Consider the following 17,458-nt stretch of genomic DNA (forward strand, 5'->3'; position numbering starts at 1 on the left):
TAGCTTTGCTGGATAGAGTAGTCTTGGTTGTAGGTTTTTATATTTCATCACTTTGAATATTCCTTTCCAATCCCTTCTAGCTTGCAGTTTCTTTTCAGAAATCAGCTGAAAGTCTTATGGGAGCTTCCTTGTAGGTAACTCCTGCTTTCCTTTTGCAGCTTTTAAGAGTCTCCCTTTATTTTCAACCGTTGGCATTTTGATTATGATGTGTCTTGGTGTGGGCCTGTTTGTGTCCACATTGTTTGGGATTCTCTGTGCTTCTTGGACTTGTATGTCTATTTCCTTCACCAAATTAGAGAATTTTTCTTTCATTATTTTTTCAGATAGATTTACAATTTCTTCCTCTTTGTTTTCTCCTCCTGACACCCTTGTGATATGAGTATTGGATTGCTTGAAGTTGTCCCAGAGACTCCTTATGCTATCCTCGTTTTTTTGGATTCTTTTTCCTTCTTGCTGTTTTGGTTGGTTGTTTTTTCCTTCCATATGTTCCAAATCATTGATATGATTCTCAGCTTCATCCACTGTACTGTTGATTCCCTGTAAATCAGGGGTATCAAACTCATTTTCATGGGGGTCCACATCAGCCTCATGGTTGCCATCAAAGGGCCAAATGTAATTTCAACTCTAACAGTTAAGTAGTAGTTACATTTATACAGTCCTAAAATTATTTCTGCCCTTTGAAGGCAACCGTGAGGCTGACGTGGCCCCCGGTAAAAATGAGTTTGACACCCCTGCCATAAATTGTTCTTTATTTCAATTAGTGTATCCATTGTATCTGACTGGATCTTTTTTTTGCTTTTGAGGTCCTCATTAAGTTCCTTGAGCATCCTTAAACAATATTGTAAACTCTGCATCTGAAAGATTACTTATCTCCATTTTGTTTAGTTCTTTTTCTGGAGTTTTGTTCTGTTCTTTCATTTGAGCCATGTTTCTTTGTCTCCTCATTTGGCAGCCTCCCTGTGTTTGTTTCTATATATTAGGTAGAGCTTCTGTGACTCCCTGTCTTGGTAGCATGGCCTAATGTAGTAAGTGTCCTGTGAGGTCCAGTGACACAGCCTCCCCTGTCACCCAAGCTGGGTTCTTGAGGTTCGCCCTCTTTGTAGACTGAGTACACCTTCCTCTTGTGGTTGAGCCTTGATTGCTGTTGGCAGGTCAATGGGAGGGATTTACCCAAGCCAGTCAGCTGCAAGAACTGGCTGTGACCACTGACCACGAACCTCTGCCCTCCGTTGAAGATCAGCTGTACACGGGCCCATAGAACAGGGCTTATTTCAGAAGGGCTCTGGTGTCTGCTTGTGTTCTGTCCAGGGCCACTTGGCATAAAATAAAGCAATCTACAGTTGGCTGCTTCTTGTGCTGGGCTTGGAGGTGCCCTAGAGAGGCCAGGCTGTCAACCAAGGCCAGCTGCTGCCAGTGCCAGGCCTGAGGCCACTTAGCAAGGTATAGGGGCATGCTGAGGCCAGCTTGCTTGTTTGAGAGGATATAGAGAGATCAGAAGCATGTGCCAAGACAAGTCATTCATATGGAAAAGCCACTGTAACTGCTTTGGGTGGGCCCATAGTTGGGTGGGGCAGAGTCTCATGGAATCAGCAGGGTGGGGCAAACAGTGTTAAGTAGAGTCTCAAATATGGTGCCTGCTATGCTCTGTGGCTCTGTGGGGAAGGGCTCAGAAGAGGAGCAGTGGCCTCTGCTAGCAGTTCTGTCTTGAAGAAAGCTGTCCCCCAGCTCTTGCCCTGATGCCAGGTACTTCGGTTGCTCCCCATATGCCACTGGTGCCTTTCAAGCTGCTGCCCTGGTGCTGGAGCCCATTGGAGTCAGTCTGAGTAAGTCCATGTGCAGGCCTTTTAAAAGGAACTGCCTGGGAATCCAACAATATCTTTCACCTACTCAATCTCCACTGGTTTTTACAGCCAGAAGCCACGGGGACTATCTTCCAGGCACTGGAACCCTGGGCTGGGGAACCTGGTGTGGGGCTGGAAACCCTTGCTCCTGAGATATCCCTCCCATTTTTTATCCACCACACATTGATGTAAGACCAGCCTGTTTCACGTCTTCGTATCTCCTTCCCTCCCATGAGTCTGGATAGATGTGGTTTCCTTTTTAATTCTGTGGTTGCAGGACCTCGATTTCTGCTGGCCTGAGCAATAGTTGTTCTGTAGTTTAGCTGTAATTTTGATGTGGTTGTGCGAGGAGTCAAGCCGTGTTTACCAAGGCTGCCATCTTGGAGATCTCTACATTTTTTTGGTGGTTTCCTTTGCTGTGGAAAATTTTGTAGTTTGATGTAATCCCATTTGTTCATTTTTTTTGTTTTGTTTTGTTGCCCAAGGAGGTATATCAAAAAAATATATATTACCAAGAAAAATGACAGCAATTTTACTGCTTATGTTTTCTTCTAGGATTGTTATGGTTTCGAGTCTTACATTTAAGTCTTTTACCTATTTTTAGTTTATTCTTGTATAAGATGTTAGAAGGTAGTTTACCTTCATTTTTTTCATGTATCTGTCCAATTTTCTGAGCACCATTTATTGAATAGACTGTCTTTTCCCCATTGTATGTTCTTGCCTCCTTTGTCAAATATCAATTAACCATCCCAGGTGTGGGTTTATTTCTGCCATTTGGAGATCTGTCTCTTCATTTTTACCATCTTTGGTCTCTCTGTTCCTCTGATCTCTATATCTGTTTTTATACCTAGTGCTATGCCATTTTGATTGCTGTTAGCCTTGCAGTATGGTTTGATCTTGGGCAGTGTGATTCCTCCAAATTTTTACCCCTCAAGATTGGAGATGCTACTTGTTTTATGTGTGTGTGTTTGTGTGTTGTTCCATGTAAATATTTGGATTATTTGTTTTAGTTCTGTGAAATACTCCATTGGTATTATGTCAGAGATTATGCTGAATCTATAGATTGTTTTGGGTAGGATGGACATTTTAGTGATGTAATTATTCCTATCCACGAACACAGTATATACCTTCATTTATTTGTATCTTCTTCAATTTCTTCTTTTAGAGCCTTATAGTTTTCTGAGTCTGGATCTTTTACTTTCTTGCTTAAATTTATTCCTAGGTATTTTTGGGTTTTTTGTTTTTTGTTTTTTTGATGCAATTGTAAATGGGATTGTTTTACTTTCCCTTTCTGATAGTTCACTATTGGTGTATAAAAATGCACCTGATTTCTGAATATTAATTTTGTATTCTGCTACTTTACTGAATTCATTTATCAGTTCTAGTAGTTTTTTGGTGGAGTCCTTAGGGTTCACTATATACAGTATTACATCATCTGCAAATAACGAGAACTTCTTTTTTTCCAATTTGGATGCCTTTTATTTCTTTCTCTTGTCTGATGGCTGTGGCTAGGACTTCCAGTACTACATTGAATAAGAGTGGTAAAAGCAGACATCCCTGGCTTTTTTCTGATCTTAAGTGGGATGCTTAGTTTTGCCCATTGAGTATAATGTTAGCTATGGTTTTGTCATATATGACCTTTATTATTTTGGGATTTTGCAGGTACTTCTTTCTTTATGGTTCCATCAAGGCCTAGAATAACGTTTCTGGGAATTGAGATCATTTTCCGCTCCTTCTTCTTCTTTCTAGTTTTTTTGTTGTTGTTGTTTTACTTTCAAATTTTCTTACTGGTTTATGACCGCAGATAGACTTCTTTCCCTTTATTGGGAAACTGTAGTAACCAGATATATGGTCCTCTTTTATTAAATGGTCTGACAGTTTTATATTGAAAGTACTTGAATATATACAAATATTAATATGTATCTGTAGATTATCCTGAGAGAAAGATTAAATGTGGAAGGAATTACTAAAATTTCTACAATAGGGAAGAGCAAACAGAACAATTCAGTCAGATTAATTATTCTGGATTTTTTCTGTAGAGTGTACATTAGATTTTCACCTTTTGTCGGTTGGAATCCTAGCTTTCTCTGTTTTTTATCTATTATCTATCTATTAATTAATTTATTTTTTGGAAATAAGATTGTACAGGAGAGAATTAGAGCATCTTGGACAGTTGTGGATGCACGAACCCTAAGAAAGGAAGATATACAAAAAGAAACTGTTTATTGCTTGAATGACGATGATGAAACTGAAGTTCCAAAAGAGGATACTATTCAAGGTATGCCAGTAAGAGTTTCCATTTTTGTCTAAAGTGTTCTTCCAGGTGATATAAGGCAGGCTAGGATTTGTATTATCACTTGTTTAGGGATATTTCTCTGAGTCTGAAGACACAGCTCTTTGAGGGGATAATGAGACACCAGGTCCTTTCGTTCATCTGTTGGGTGTGAGGCAGGATAGGTCCCAGGAGTGCACTTGGGTATTCCATCTCCAAGTGTTACGTGTCTCATGTGACAGGACTTAATACTTGGCTTTGTTTTAAAGTTTGAAACTTACGAGCTAGGAAAATGCTTGTGTCAGTGTGACTGAGGTTAAGTTTTTGAATTTATTTTAATTTATACTTCCATGGTGATTATTTTTCTGAGTGCCAATTTTAGATTATTTTTAAATGTCAGATATGCTCCCCTAAAGTAATTTAGGGGATAACAAAAATGATTCATGTTTTTTGTATTGCTTTATGTTCACAAGGATCTTTAAAACTGTCCTTTTTGTATTACACCCATTCGATCCGTATAGTGTGTCTAGATGGCATCTCTATCCAGGAGGCTTAGAAACTAGCTGAGAGTGTCTGAAGGGTCAAGAGCTAAAATTAGAAGATACCAAATGGTGGTTAAGTTAGAAACTAGGGTCTTTCCATAGATTTATTGCCAGACTATGCGCTACCCTGCATAGTTTTAGTTTGCAAGCCTTGAAAAAAATGCCTTTCATCTGTGGCACTGTATTGCAGTGTTTGTGGACATTCGTATGTGTTGTAGGGGCAGTGGAGGGAAATGGTTAAAGGTTGTGGTGGTGGTTATGGTTTCTTTCTTCCTCCTGATAGATTGTGTGTAGAATGTAATCAATGCCCTACCATCCCTACTAATTCTTTAATTCAATTCAGTAGTATAGTAGAGAACATGAATTTGGTTGTCAAACCTGGGCTATAATTATGGCTCCATCACTTGCAAATGACTTGAATTCTAGTATAGTGACCCACCCTTAGTAGATAGAATAGCACGATGAAAGGCATAAGACCAGAAAAGTAGGGCCTCCTCAGTGATACCAAGTAGTTGGTGTTGGTGTGGGGGACATATGCAGGTTAGTACTGAGGGTAGTATCTAATAGTTAACCTGTATTTTCTCTTTTAATCTTCACAAGCAGGTACTATTGTTATTTTCATTTTATAGATAAGGCAATTGTGGCTGATAGACTTTCATTAGTGTATTCAAAGTCACACAGCTTCCCTGACCAGTATGGCTCAGTTGGTTGGGAATTGGCCTGCAAAGCAAAAGGTCACCTGTTCAATTCTGGGTCAGGGCACATGCCTAGATTGTGGGTTCAGTCCCCAGTTGGGGAATTTATGAGAGTTAACCAGTCGGTGTTTCTTTCTCCTATTAATGTTTCTCTCCCTCTCTTTCTCCCTCCCCTGCCCTATCTCTACGAAATAAATTTAAAAAAATAAAACAAAGTCACACAGCTAGCAACTAGCAGAACTTGAACACAGGGTTGTCCTTCTTCAGAGTCTATGATTTTACATACTGTTCTGAATTAGCAAAGGCTTTGAACTATAGACTGAAAAGTTTATCCTTAATTTTGAAAGCAACATAGAGTCATTTATGGTTTTGAGGAGTAGAGTGGCATTGGGAAGATTAATATGACAGCTGGGTGAGGGATAGATTGGAAGAAGAATAGATTAGAACTGAGGATGCCAGTTCTTTTAATTGCAAACAAAATAAAGCAGCTCTGGTTATCTTAAGCAAAAGGAAAATTTATTGATGGAGCAATAGACATGGAATGGTTAAAAAGGCTTAAAGTTGCATAGACATGCAGTTTTTCTTTCTTAAACTTTTTGCAATTATTCACATACTCCCTTTGCCTGATCTGCACTTTCTACCCACAAATATGTAGAATTCTCTTTCTTAGAGGGACTAGTATGTATGGGTAAAGGAATGTAGTCATATGTTGTAGTTTAGCCTATACTTTTTGCTATGTACAAAAGTTAGAGTTATTGATTTACCCTTTCAATAGATGAATAAAAATAACCTAGGACAGTTTTCATTAGAATTTTCAAGTTACTAATAAATGATTCAAGTAAGAAGGTGTCTGATGACAAGGGAGGAACAGCTGGTAACATACAAAGGAGCTCCGATAAGGCTAGCAGCTGATATCTCAACAGAAAAACTACTAGCTGGAAGGGAGTGACACAGAATATTCCAAGTAATGAAAAGCAAAGTCCTGCAACCAAGACTATCTACCCAGCAAGGCTCTCATTTAAAATGGAAGGTGAAAAAGGAAATTCCCAAACAAAAAAAGGTTAAAAGAATATATCTCCACCAAACCAGCATTGCAAAAGATGCTAAAGGGACTGCTTTAAGAAGATGAAGAAATAGATAGAGAGAGGAACACAAGTACAAAGGGAAAAAATGGCAGTGAATAAGTACCTATCAATATTAACCTTAAATGTAAATGGATTAAATGCTCCAATGAAAAGACATAGTATAGCTGAATGGATAAGAAAACATGACCCACAATATGCTGTCTACAAGGGGCCCACCTCAGAACAAAAGATCTATACAAGATGAAAATGAAGGGATGGAAAAAATTTTTCCAAGCAAATGGACATGAAAAAAAAGCTGGGGTAGCAATACTTATATCAGACAAAATAGACTTCAGAACAAAGGCTGTAACAAGAGACAAAGGTCATTGCATAATATTTACAGGAGTAGTCCAACAAGAGGATATAACCCTTGTAAACATATATGCACTCAACATAGGAGCACCTACATACATAAGGAAAATCTTGTAGGACTTCAAGAAAGATATTGATAGCAATATAGTCATCATAGGGAATTGTAACACCCCACTGTCAACAATGGGTCAATCTTCCAAACAGAATCAGCAAGGATATTGTGGCAGTGAACGACGCTCTAGATCAAATGGACTGAATTGATATATTTAGAACATTTCACCCCAAAGAACAAAATATGTTTGCTTTTCAAACACACATGGAACATTTACAAAATTAGACCTCATAGTGGGACATACAACAAGCCTCAACAAATTCAGGAAAATTGAAGTCATATCAATCATCTTTTCAGATCACAGTGGCTTGAAACTAGAAACCAACCTCAAGGAAAAACTCAAAAATATTCAATACATGGAGACTGAATAACATGTTATTAAATAATGAATGGGTTAACAATGAGATCAAGGAAGAAATCAAAAAGTATCTGGAAACAAATGAAAATGAACACATAACAACACAACACCTATGGGACACAGTGAAAACAGTCCTGAGAGGGAAGTTCATAGCAATACAGGCCTACCTAAAGAAGACAAAAATCTCAAATGACCTAACCCTACATCTACAAGACCTAGAGGAACAACAACAGATAAAGCCCAGAGCAAGTAGATGGAAGGAAATAATCAAGATCAGGGTAAAATGACATAGAGACTAAACACCAATTTAAAGAATCAGTGAATCCAGGAGCTGGTTCTTTGAAAAGATAAACAAAGTTGACAAACCTTTAACCAGACTCATCAAGGAAAAAAAAAAAAGAGAGGACCCAAATAAAGAAAATCAGAAATGAAAGAGAAGTTTCAACCAATACTACAGAAATACAAAGGATTGCTAAGAAATTACTATGGACAACTATATGCCAAGAAATTGGACAACTTTGGTGAAATGCATAAATTTCTGGAAACGTACAATCTTCCAAAACTGAATCAAGAAGAAGCAGAAAGCCTGAATAGACCGATAACAACTAGTGAAATAGAAGCAGTAATCAAAAAACTCCAGGCACACAAAAGTCCTGGACCAGGTGGCTTCACAGGAGAATTTTACCAAACATTTAAAGAAGATCTAACTCCTGTCCTCCTCAAACTATTCCAAAAAATTCAAGAAGAGGGAAGACACCCAGACTCTTTATGAGGCCAGTATTATCCTAATTCCAAAACCAGGTAAAACACAACAAAGAAAGAAAACTACAGGCCAATATCTCTGGTGAACATAGATGCTAAAGTCCTCAACAAAATATTGGCAATACATTAAAAAGATCATATAACATGATCAAGTGGGATTCATCCCAGGGATGCAAGGATGGTACAGTATTCAGAAATCAGTAAATAGAATACACCACATAAACAAAATGAAGGACAAAAATCACATGTTCATATCAATAGATGCTGAAAAAGCATTTGATAAAGTCCAGCACCTATTTATGATAACACGCAGCAAAGTGGGAATAGAGGGAGCATACCTCAACATAATAAAGGCCATATATAAGAAACCTACTCCCAACATCATATTCAATGGACAAAAACTTAGAGCTGTCTTCTTAAGGTTAGGAACAGGACAAGGGTGTCTGCTTTCACCACTCTTACTCAGCATAGTACTGGAAGTTCTAGCCATAGTGATCAGACAAGAAAAAGAAATGAAAGGCATCCAAATTGGAAAGTAGGAAGCAAAACTGTAGATGACATGATTATTCGTAGATGACATGATAGTGCACATAGAAAACCCTATAGTCTCCACCAAAAAACTGCTCAACTTAACTAATAAATGAATTTGGCAAAATAGTGGTATAAAAAGTCAATATTCAGAAACCAATGGCATTTTTGTACACCAAAAATGAATTATCAGAAAGAGACACTGGAAAAAAATCTCATTTACAATAGCAACAAGAAAAATAAAGTACTAGGAATAAATTTAACCAAGGAGGTAAAAGACCTGTACTCAGAAAACTATAGAACACTGAAGAAAGAAATTGAGGAATATACAATTACATGGAAGCATATACCGTGTTCACGAATTGGATGGATTGGAAGAATTACCATCATTAAAATGTCAGTACCACCCAAAGCAATCTATAGATCAATGCAACTCCTATTAAAATACCAATGGTATATTTCCAGATCTAGGACAAATATTTAAAAAATTATATAGAACCAAAAAAGACCCCGAATAGCCTCAGCAATCTTGGAAAAGAAGAACAAAGTAGGAAGGATCACAATGCTTGATATTAAACTATGCTACAAGGCCATTGTAATCAAAAAAGTCTGGTACCGGCATAGGTACCGGCATAGGAACTCAAAATGGGTAAAAGATTTAAATGTAAGTTGTAAATGTAATGTAATGTTGGACACCATCAAAGTCCTAGAGGAAAACACAAGCAGTAAAATTTCAGATATCCCACATAGCAATATTTTTCTGATATATCTCCTAGGGCAAGGGAAATAAAAAATAAACAAATGGGACTATATCAAATTAAAAAGCTTCTGCACAGCCAAAGAAACCATCATCAAAATGAAAACGGTACTGACCATATGGGAAAACATAGTTGCCAATGATACCCTGGACAAGGGTTTAATCTCCAAAATATATAAAGAACTCATAATGACTCAACACCAGGAAGACAGTCTAATTAAAAATGGGCAAAGGACCTGAATAGACACTTCTCCAAGGAAGACATACAGATGGCTCATACACATGAAAAGAAGTTCAGCTGCACTAGCCATCAGAGAGATGCAAATTAAAACCACAATGAGATATCACCTCACACCTGCCAGAATGACCATCATTAATAAATCAACAAACAACAAGTGCTGGCAAGGATGTGGAGAAAATGGAACTATAGTGTACTGTTGGTGGGAATGCAGACTGACACAGCCACTGTGGAAAACAGTATGGAATTTCCTGAAAAAATTAAAAATGGAACTGCTGTTTGACCCAGTGATTCCACTGCTGGGAATATACCCTAAGAATCCTGAATCACCAATTCAAAAAAACTTAAGCACCCTAATGTTCATAGCACTATTTACAGTAGCCAAGTGCTGGAAACAGCCTAAGTGCCCATCAGTAAATGAGTGGATCAAAAAAACTGGTACATTTATACAATGGAATGCTATGCAGCAGAAAGAAGGAAGGAACTGCAGCCTTTTGTGACAGTATGGATGGAACTGGAGAATATTATGCTAAGTGAAAGAAGCCAGTCAGTGAAAGACAAATACTGTATGATCTCACCTATAAGAGGAATCTGGTGAACAAAATAAACTAATGAGCAAAATAGAACCAGAGGCATGGAAACATGGAACAGTCTGACAGGGACCAGAGAGGAGGGAGGAGAAAGATAATGGTGGAAAGAAGGGGCTAGTCAAAGAACACGTATGAATGACCCATGGACATGGACAGCGATATGGAGATTGACTATGGGAGTGGGGGGTAGGATGGGTGGAGGAGAACAAAGGGGGAGAAATTGGGACAACTGTAATGTAATAATAATAAAAAATTTTTAAAAAGAAGGGGTTTGATGACAGAAACTTAGAAAAAATATTTGGTTTCCATACCACTCTTAACACCACATGTGCCATTTGTTTCCCTGTTGATTTTTTTTGTTGGAATTTTTTTTAAAAGACATATGTAAAAGTAGAATTTTTAAAAACTATATAACATTACCAGATAGACAGGAACAAATACATACTGGATCACAGACTCTGCCTCACACACACAACTTTCTTAGTTTCTTGGAGTAAAGGTGCATGTACTTTTTTTTTCTTTTACCAAAAGCCAGAATCCTTGGATTTGATGATTCTTCTCCCCACAAAATATAGGTAAGATTGTGTATTGAAAGGGTGTGACCTTCCATAGAGCAGAGAGGCCCTGGAAGAGGGTAGGAGTTTTTTTTTTTTTAAGAAGCCCAGAGCCTACATTTATATGTGTAACCTAAGTAATTGGAAAAAAATAGACAATCCAATCCCAGAAATAAAATAAGTTTACATGCAGAAAAATATCCAGCTTATCAATTGAATGTTCCTAAATAGAAGAGTTTTGGCTTCTTCCATCTGGCACTTAAATATCTGCAGTATGCCTTTTTGAGAACATTCTGTTTTGAAAATTTTCTATGGGCATTTTTCTCTGGTTTCTCCAGGTTTCTGAGTAAATGTGTTCTTGTTATTATGTTTACAAATCATGGTTGTACTTCAGGCAGCCATGTTTTATCTTTGGAGGATAACTAGTTCGTTGCATGTGCCACATTCTTTCCTCTAGGCTGGATAATCATTAAGGTAACTAGATTGCAGAATACGTACTTAAAAAATGTAATTAGATTTTAATCGACTCTATATTACATACGTTGTTTGTGTATCTGCTGCTACTTTTCCCCCACTCATCATAAGGGGCAGAAATTTGATATCAGGGAATAGTATATGGAGGCTTGATCTGGGGTGTGCATGTATTGCCAATGTATGTAGAGGGCTAATTTCGGCTCGTAGAAAATGAGGCCTCGTATACTTAACAGATGCTCTTCTCTCATTCTCTAGGGTTCCGCTATGGGAGTGATATCATTCCTTTCTCTAAAGTGGATCAGGAACAAATGAAATACAAATCGGAGGGGAAGTGCTTCTCAGTTTTGGGATTTTGTAGATCTTCTCAGGTACAGCACTTACTCTACTAATTGTAAACAAAATAAATGAGCTTTTTCTTGTTTTTGTTTGAGATGGTATAATTTTGATTATTGGTCCTTTTATTTATAATATATGTTTATTTTACTTGTAGTTTTTCTAAAATGTAGTCTGGGAGTTACTGTCACTGTCCTTGATTTTTGAAGAAAAAAACCAAGATGTAGAAAAGTCAGAATAGATTCAAATAAAAGTCACTTTTTAGCTTTGCTGTCAGACATAGCTCATAGTAGCCTTAAAGAAACAGTATCTAATTCTTTGCTACTGTGTTGCTTTTTCTAAACTGTTATATATAGAGTATTTTACAGCAGTGAAGGTCTAGCTGGGTTTTGAATGGCCATAGACCTCTTAGCATATCATTGATTTATGCCAGTCACCATTCATCTTCATGCTCAGCAAAGAGGTCTAGGATGTGAAACTTGTTCATATGTGATACGTTTTTTAGATACTAATGCAGAGAGATACACAAAATAGACACAGTGGGAAATGCAGGAATTCACTGAAGGCCACAGGATACCATGTACTATCCTAGAAAGGGTTTTAAAGATTCTGGGAGATCTTAGATGAAATTGTTCTGAGGCAGGCAACCAAAGGGAATGAATAAGCTATAAAATGTATCTTTTCAAGCTCCATAGGGACTAAAAGATTTTTGTTGATTCTAGATGAACTCAAATGAGAATTACAATAAAAATAAATATTACCCAATATACAGGGTTTTAACTTATTTATGTTGCTTGTGCATATGGTCCCTGTGTAATTGACTGTTAGATTAATTCAGTGGGATGGGGGAGAATGTTTTTCATAATATTCCCAAAATGTTACATACTTTCTTAAGACTCATAAGCTGAAAATTGGGAGGATTTATGTAAAGTGATGAGATTTGAATGGCAAAAATAAATACTTTTTGGAAGTTGAGAGTCTCTAACAATTTTCTAACAAATTACACTAAATATGCTTTCCATAAAAATGAAGTTATTCATTTTGGGAGGTATATAAACTTAAAACTTACTGTTATTAATGGCAATGCTTATGAATCTCTTCAGTGAAACAGAACTGTTATTCAGACCTATTTGAAGAGACTGGCTTGTTGGGAAGTGGGTCTTCTAATTCCAGACAGGCAGAAAAGGTCTGTCCAAAATACCCGCAAGGGTAATTCTGAACTCAAAAAATTGAAATCATCTGTGCCTGTGTGGGAATGGGGGCCTATTTAGTTGAATGGTAAAACAAAGAGTGAGCTGAACAAAAATGTGCATTCCCCGTTTTTCTAAATTTTTATTAATCGGGGTGACATTGGTTACTAAAATTACATAGGTTTCAGGTATACAGTTCTGCAATACATCATCTCTATATTGTGTGTTCACCACCCCAAAGTCAAGGCACCGTCTCACCATTTATCCCTCCCTTATCCTCTTACACCTCCGCCACCCCCTTTCCCTCCAGTGGTCGCCATACTGTTGTCTGTGTCTGTGAGTTGTTGTTTTTCTTTTTTTGGCTTAATTTGTTCACTTTTTTAAGATTTTTATTAACTTAAAATTAACTTTTGAGTCATGGATTATTTTTCTAAATCATTTTGTTTGTTTTTAAGCCCTAAATTATTTTTATCTTGAGTACAATCTCAGGTAGAATGAAGATAATAATAATAACAACTATTTCTTGAGTGATTATAATATTCCAGTCAATAACAAAGCATTTTATATAACTTCCCATTTAATTCTTTTATGACCTTAGAAGGTAGATGCCATGATATGTACTTTATACATTAGGAAATTGAGCCTCAGAGCTGTTAAATAACTGGCCCGAGGTCATGTAGCAAGAAGGTGGTAGGGGTGGGTTTTGAATCACATCTCTCTGACTCCAAAGCCCATGCCCGTGATCAGTTGTAACCTGCCCACCAAATGGGCAGTCTATGTTTTTTTTTTTAACATTTATTTTCGAGGTTTTATTTATTTATTTATTTATTTGAGAGGGGGAAAGAGCAGGAGAGAAACATCAATGTGCAAGAGAAACATCCATCAACTTCCTCTCTCACACCCCAACCAGGGACCTGGCCCGCAACCCTGGCGTGTGCCCTGACCAGAATTGAACTGGCGACCTTTCGGTTTGCAGGATGATGCTCAACCCATTCATTAAGCGACACCACTCAGGGAGGGACAGTCTCATTTTTGAAGTCTAATTTTTATATAACCACTCCCATCTATTATCTTTTTTTAATCCTCACCCGAATATATTGTTTTTTATTAATTTTAGAGAAAGAGGAAGGAGAGAGAAACATCATTAGTTGCCTCCCACACATGCCCCAACCTGGGATTGAAGGATCCAGCCCGCAACCTTTTTTGGTGTATGGGATGATGGTCCAACCAACTGAGCCACCTGGCCAGGGCTCATGTATTATCTTCACAAATGCACACATGTCGTCTTAAGAGGAAGGTGTTTTCCATATCAACTAAGATAAAGTATAAGCATGCACCTTTTAACAGGCTAATAATTATCTTTAATAAAATTACATATTTTTCTCAAACTCCTTTAAAGTGAAGGAAACTAACATTTCTGAATTGAATTAATATGAAACATTTTGTTATATAAAATAGGATTTTTGGTTTGGGTTTTTTTTCTTTTTTTGAAATGTGAATTACTTTTCTTTTTAAAAATTTTAAAAGTCCTTTCAATTTGTCTTTCTCCAAGTTGTCAGTGTTCTGGGTATCTAATTATAGGATGGGTAAGAATTTAGCCAGAACATCCCCCAAATGTCTGGCTGTCTTTTGAAAAGTCATTAGTTATCTTAGGAGGAGATATCATTAGCTCTTCTTTAATCAATCAAAAACTATTACAAATTCTGATGGGAGGGCAAATCTATATAAATGTAACAAACTAAAAATACAGGATTATTCCCACATTTCTTCAAATAATGGTTTTCAAATGGGTACTGATAGTGGAGTTGGAGGGTGTTTGAATTACATGGGCCTCCCCTCCACACTTTGAGACTTAGTCTTGAGCTACTGTTTCTATGAAAATGCTCATAATTTCTCGGCTTTAAAGGCAGGAGGGGAAAAAAAAAACATTTTAGAAGCATTGCCTTATACCACATATGGCATGATCTTGTAATAAATAAGCTTCAGGCTCGAGATTGCATGGATCAGAGAGAAGTTGATCTTGCTCAGTAGGTGCAGGTGGTAATGATATTGGGAACCCTTCAGTATTCCTGTTCTAGTCTTTAATCTCTCTGATACTGTGCTAGATGAGTGGCTTAAAAGGGGAAAAAGGATACACAGTATTTATTTTTGCTTTAGTTACCCTTCCTCCAGTCCTGCCCTTCTATTTAGTTCTTTTGCACTGTTCTCTTTGCAGTTTATCATTGCTTTTAGGATGAAGTCCAAACCACTTACATTTGCTGATAAGAGACTTTGTGACCTGATCTTTGCTAATCTCGCTAATCTCATTTTTCCCTTTACTCTTGCACTGTGGCACTGTCTGCTCCAGAGACAGTTCCCCAAGTGTACTTGCTGTGTTTTATGTCATTGTTCACACTGTTTATCCCTGCCCAGGACACTTGTGCCCAGACTTTTTAATCTCAGTTCGTACACATCCTTTAAATCTTAACTTAGGTGTCACCATTTGCAGAAGCCTTCCCTGGCCCTTCGTGAGCAACCCAGGTGCCCTTCTTCCGTGCTCTCGCAGCACCAAAGTGTGTACTGAATTATAAGGCTGTACTCTTGTCTTCTCGGAGCACTGTATGGTAGTCCTGCTCTGTAGCTAGTCTTGTGTTTGTCTGTCTGCCTCAGGACATCTATATCGTGCTCATTACTGTGTTCATAGTGCCCAGGACAATGTTTGATGCATAGTAGGTGCTCAGATATTTATTGTGTTGAGTTCGGTTGAACCTCAAGTAATGTACTTTTTCTAGCACCTGTCAATGTTTTTCAGTAAGGGCATTTTGAATAGGATTTCTTCACAACATGTGGCATTATAGTTTTATGCGTTAATTTTGGATTGCAACCAATTCTTTCCTCATTTATTCTTGTAGGTCCACAGGAAATATTTTATGGGAAGTCAAGTTCTGAAAGTCTTTGCAGCTAAAGATGATGAGGTGAGTTGTAGTGCCACAGAATTGAATTGCCATTTTTAAGGGAGTTGTTCAGGGCCTTTAACTCTGCAAATGAAGAAATAATACATGAATTTGTCATAGCACGAGCACAGGGCCTGAGGACATAGCCCTGCAGTCGGGCATCAGGTGAGTGTTGAAAACAGAAACATCTGACAGAAGGAAAGGGGAAAGTGGGGAGGTGCAGCGGGTGTGGGGGAGTAAATGGTGGTGGAAGGAGACTTGACTAGGCGTGCTGAACACACAATAAATACCATGTACAGATGATGTATTGTACAGTGGCATACCTGAAACCTATATAATTTTATTAACCACTGTCACCCCAATAAATTCAATAAAAAGAGAAGAAAGCATTTGAACACATGCATTTAGTATGGGAGCTCACAGTCAAATGTTCAGGAAAGTTGGGGTCGGGTTGACATTTTCATTTTCAGAGACATTGTGCAGGTAGTGCTGGCTCCAAGCCTCCTGGAGGTGTGCTTCACTGACTTGCTGGACCACTTCTGCCATTGAGAACTTTGTCTTTTCCAACCCCTCCCTTGCTCTTCCTCTCTTCCACCTTCCCAAGAGAGTCTCTTTGCAGACTCGTTTCTGCCTGGCTAACAACCCATGGCTCTCGCACATCCTACACTCACACCTGCTTTCTCTGTAAATATTTTCTGTGTAGCCTCCAAGTCAGAACTTACTTCCTTGGAGATGTTGATCTAAACTGGAAGATTACAATCTAGTGTCTTTTTAAGACTACTGAAGCAAGCTTCCAAATCCTGGAAGCATTTGCATTTAAAATTAGTAAACTGGATGTGAAAGGCTCATTTGGAGTGAGGGGGTGGATGGCGGTATAAGAGATCTAGTCCTCTTAACCCTCTTTTTCTCCTCACTTCTGAAGGGTAGCTGCCCGCACACCTAGTGAATGGGTGTGCCATTGTTCTATCAGAACAGTGAAAGTAGGGGAAGACAACACTTGGCTTTCACTCAGTACTGCACAGACTCATTAGCACACGCTGGGCATACGTGAATCCTCAGATTTTAAAATCCTAGTTCATGGATTTCTCTTGAATGAAATCCTGCTAGTAATCATGCAGTGCTGATATATATTGTCAACACATCTTAACTGCACTTTCCACTTCTGTTGACGTTGTAACCCCTACTTATTTTCCCTTCACACAAAGAAAATTCTGATCACTTCCTGTGATTGCACATCCCAAAGCTGCGATTCTCTCGACATGCCAGCCAAGGGCAGCCTCGGGGCTGGCACAGTGGAAATCCAGCCTCATGCAGACTCTGTAGATCACAGGGGCACTTTGAGTTTACCCAAAAAAAATTTTATCTGCTAATGGGAAAGGGCTGCTTTTTGGTGTTGGTTCTTGATGTCATAGATAAAGAGTAATACTAACTAATCGGAGCTTTTGAGAGAAGCAGAGGAGTAAGAAAATTATGCCATGCAAACACTTCCAGGAAAGATTGAGTGGAGAAGACTTGTGTGGATCAGTAGGGGTGAAGGAGGAGTGGTAGACATAATAGCCCTCCTCATACATTTAGAGAATTACTGTGTGAAGTAGAAAGTAAACTGTGCTTCCTACCAGAGGGGAGGTTGGAACCAACAGTTGGTAGTTTTGTTCAAAACGAAGATTTATTTTGTCACTAAGACTATACTGTCTGCAGGGTCGGTTCCTTGTGAGGTGGTCAGATCCCCGTTCCCACAAGTTCCCAACCATGTCTTTGCTACCACCAGTCAGATGCTGGGGGGGACATTCCTCCCTCATGTGGATTGTTAAACTAGATGAACACTTGTTCAACTCAAATACTC

The 17,458-nt window shown here is 38.2% G+C and overlaps 1 protein-coding gene across 3 annotated transcripts in view; it reads left to right on the top strand.

Moving 5' to 3' along the window:
• XRCC5 (X-ray repair cross complementing 5) overlaps positions 1–17,458 on the top strand; it is a 95,280-nt gene that overhangs the window by 17,149 nt on the left and 60,673 nt on the right. For all 3 annotated transcript variants that reach the window (XM_024563847.4, XM_053919060.2, XM_053919059.2), the window contains exons 8-10: positions 3,981–4,119; positions 11,415–11,527; positions 15,574–15,636. In XM_024563847.4, coding sequence (XP_024419615.2) covers positions 3,981–4,119; positions 11,415–11,527; positions 15,574–15,636 — 315 coding nt within the window. The remainder of the gene's footprint in view (positions 1–3,980; positions 4,120–11,414; positions 11,528–15,573; positions 15,637–17,458) is intronic.

Source organism: Desmodus rotundus, chromosome 2 (genome assembly GCF_022682495.2).
Source record: "Desmodus rotundus isolate HL8 chromosome 2, HLdesRot8A.1, whole genome shotgun sequence".
NCBI classification, from domain to species: domain Eukaryota; kingdom Metazoa; phylum Chordata; class Mammalia; order Chiroptera; family Phyllostomidae; genus Desmodus; species Desmodus rotundus.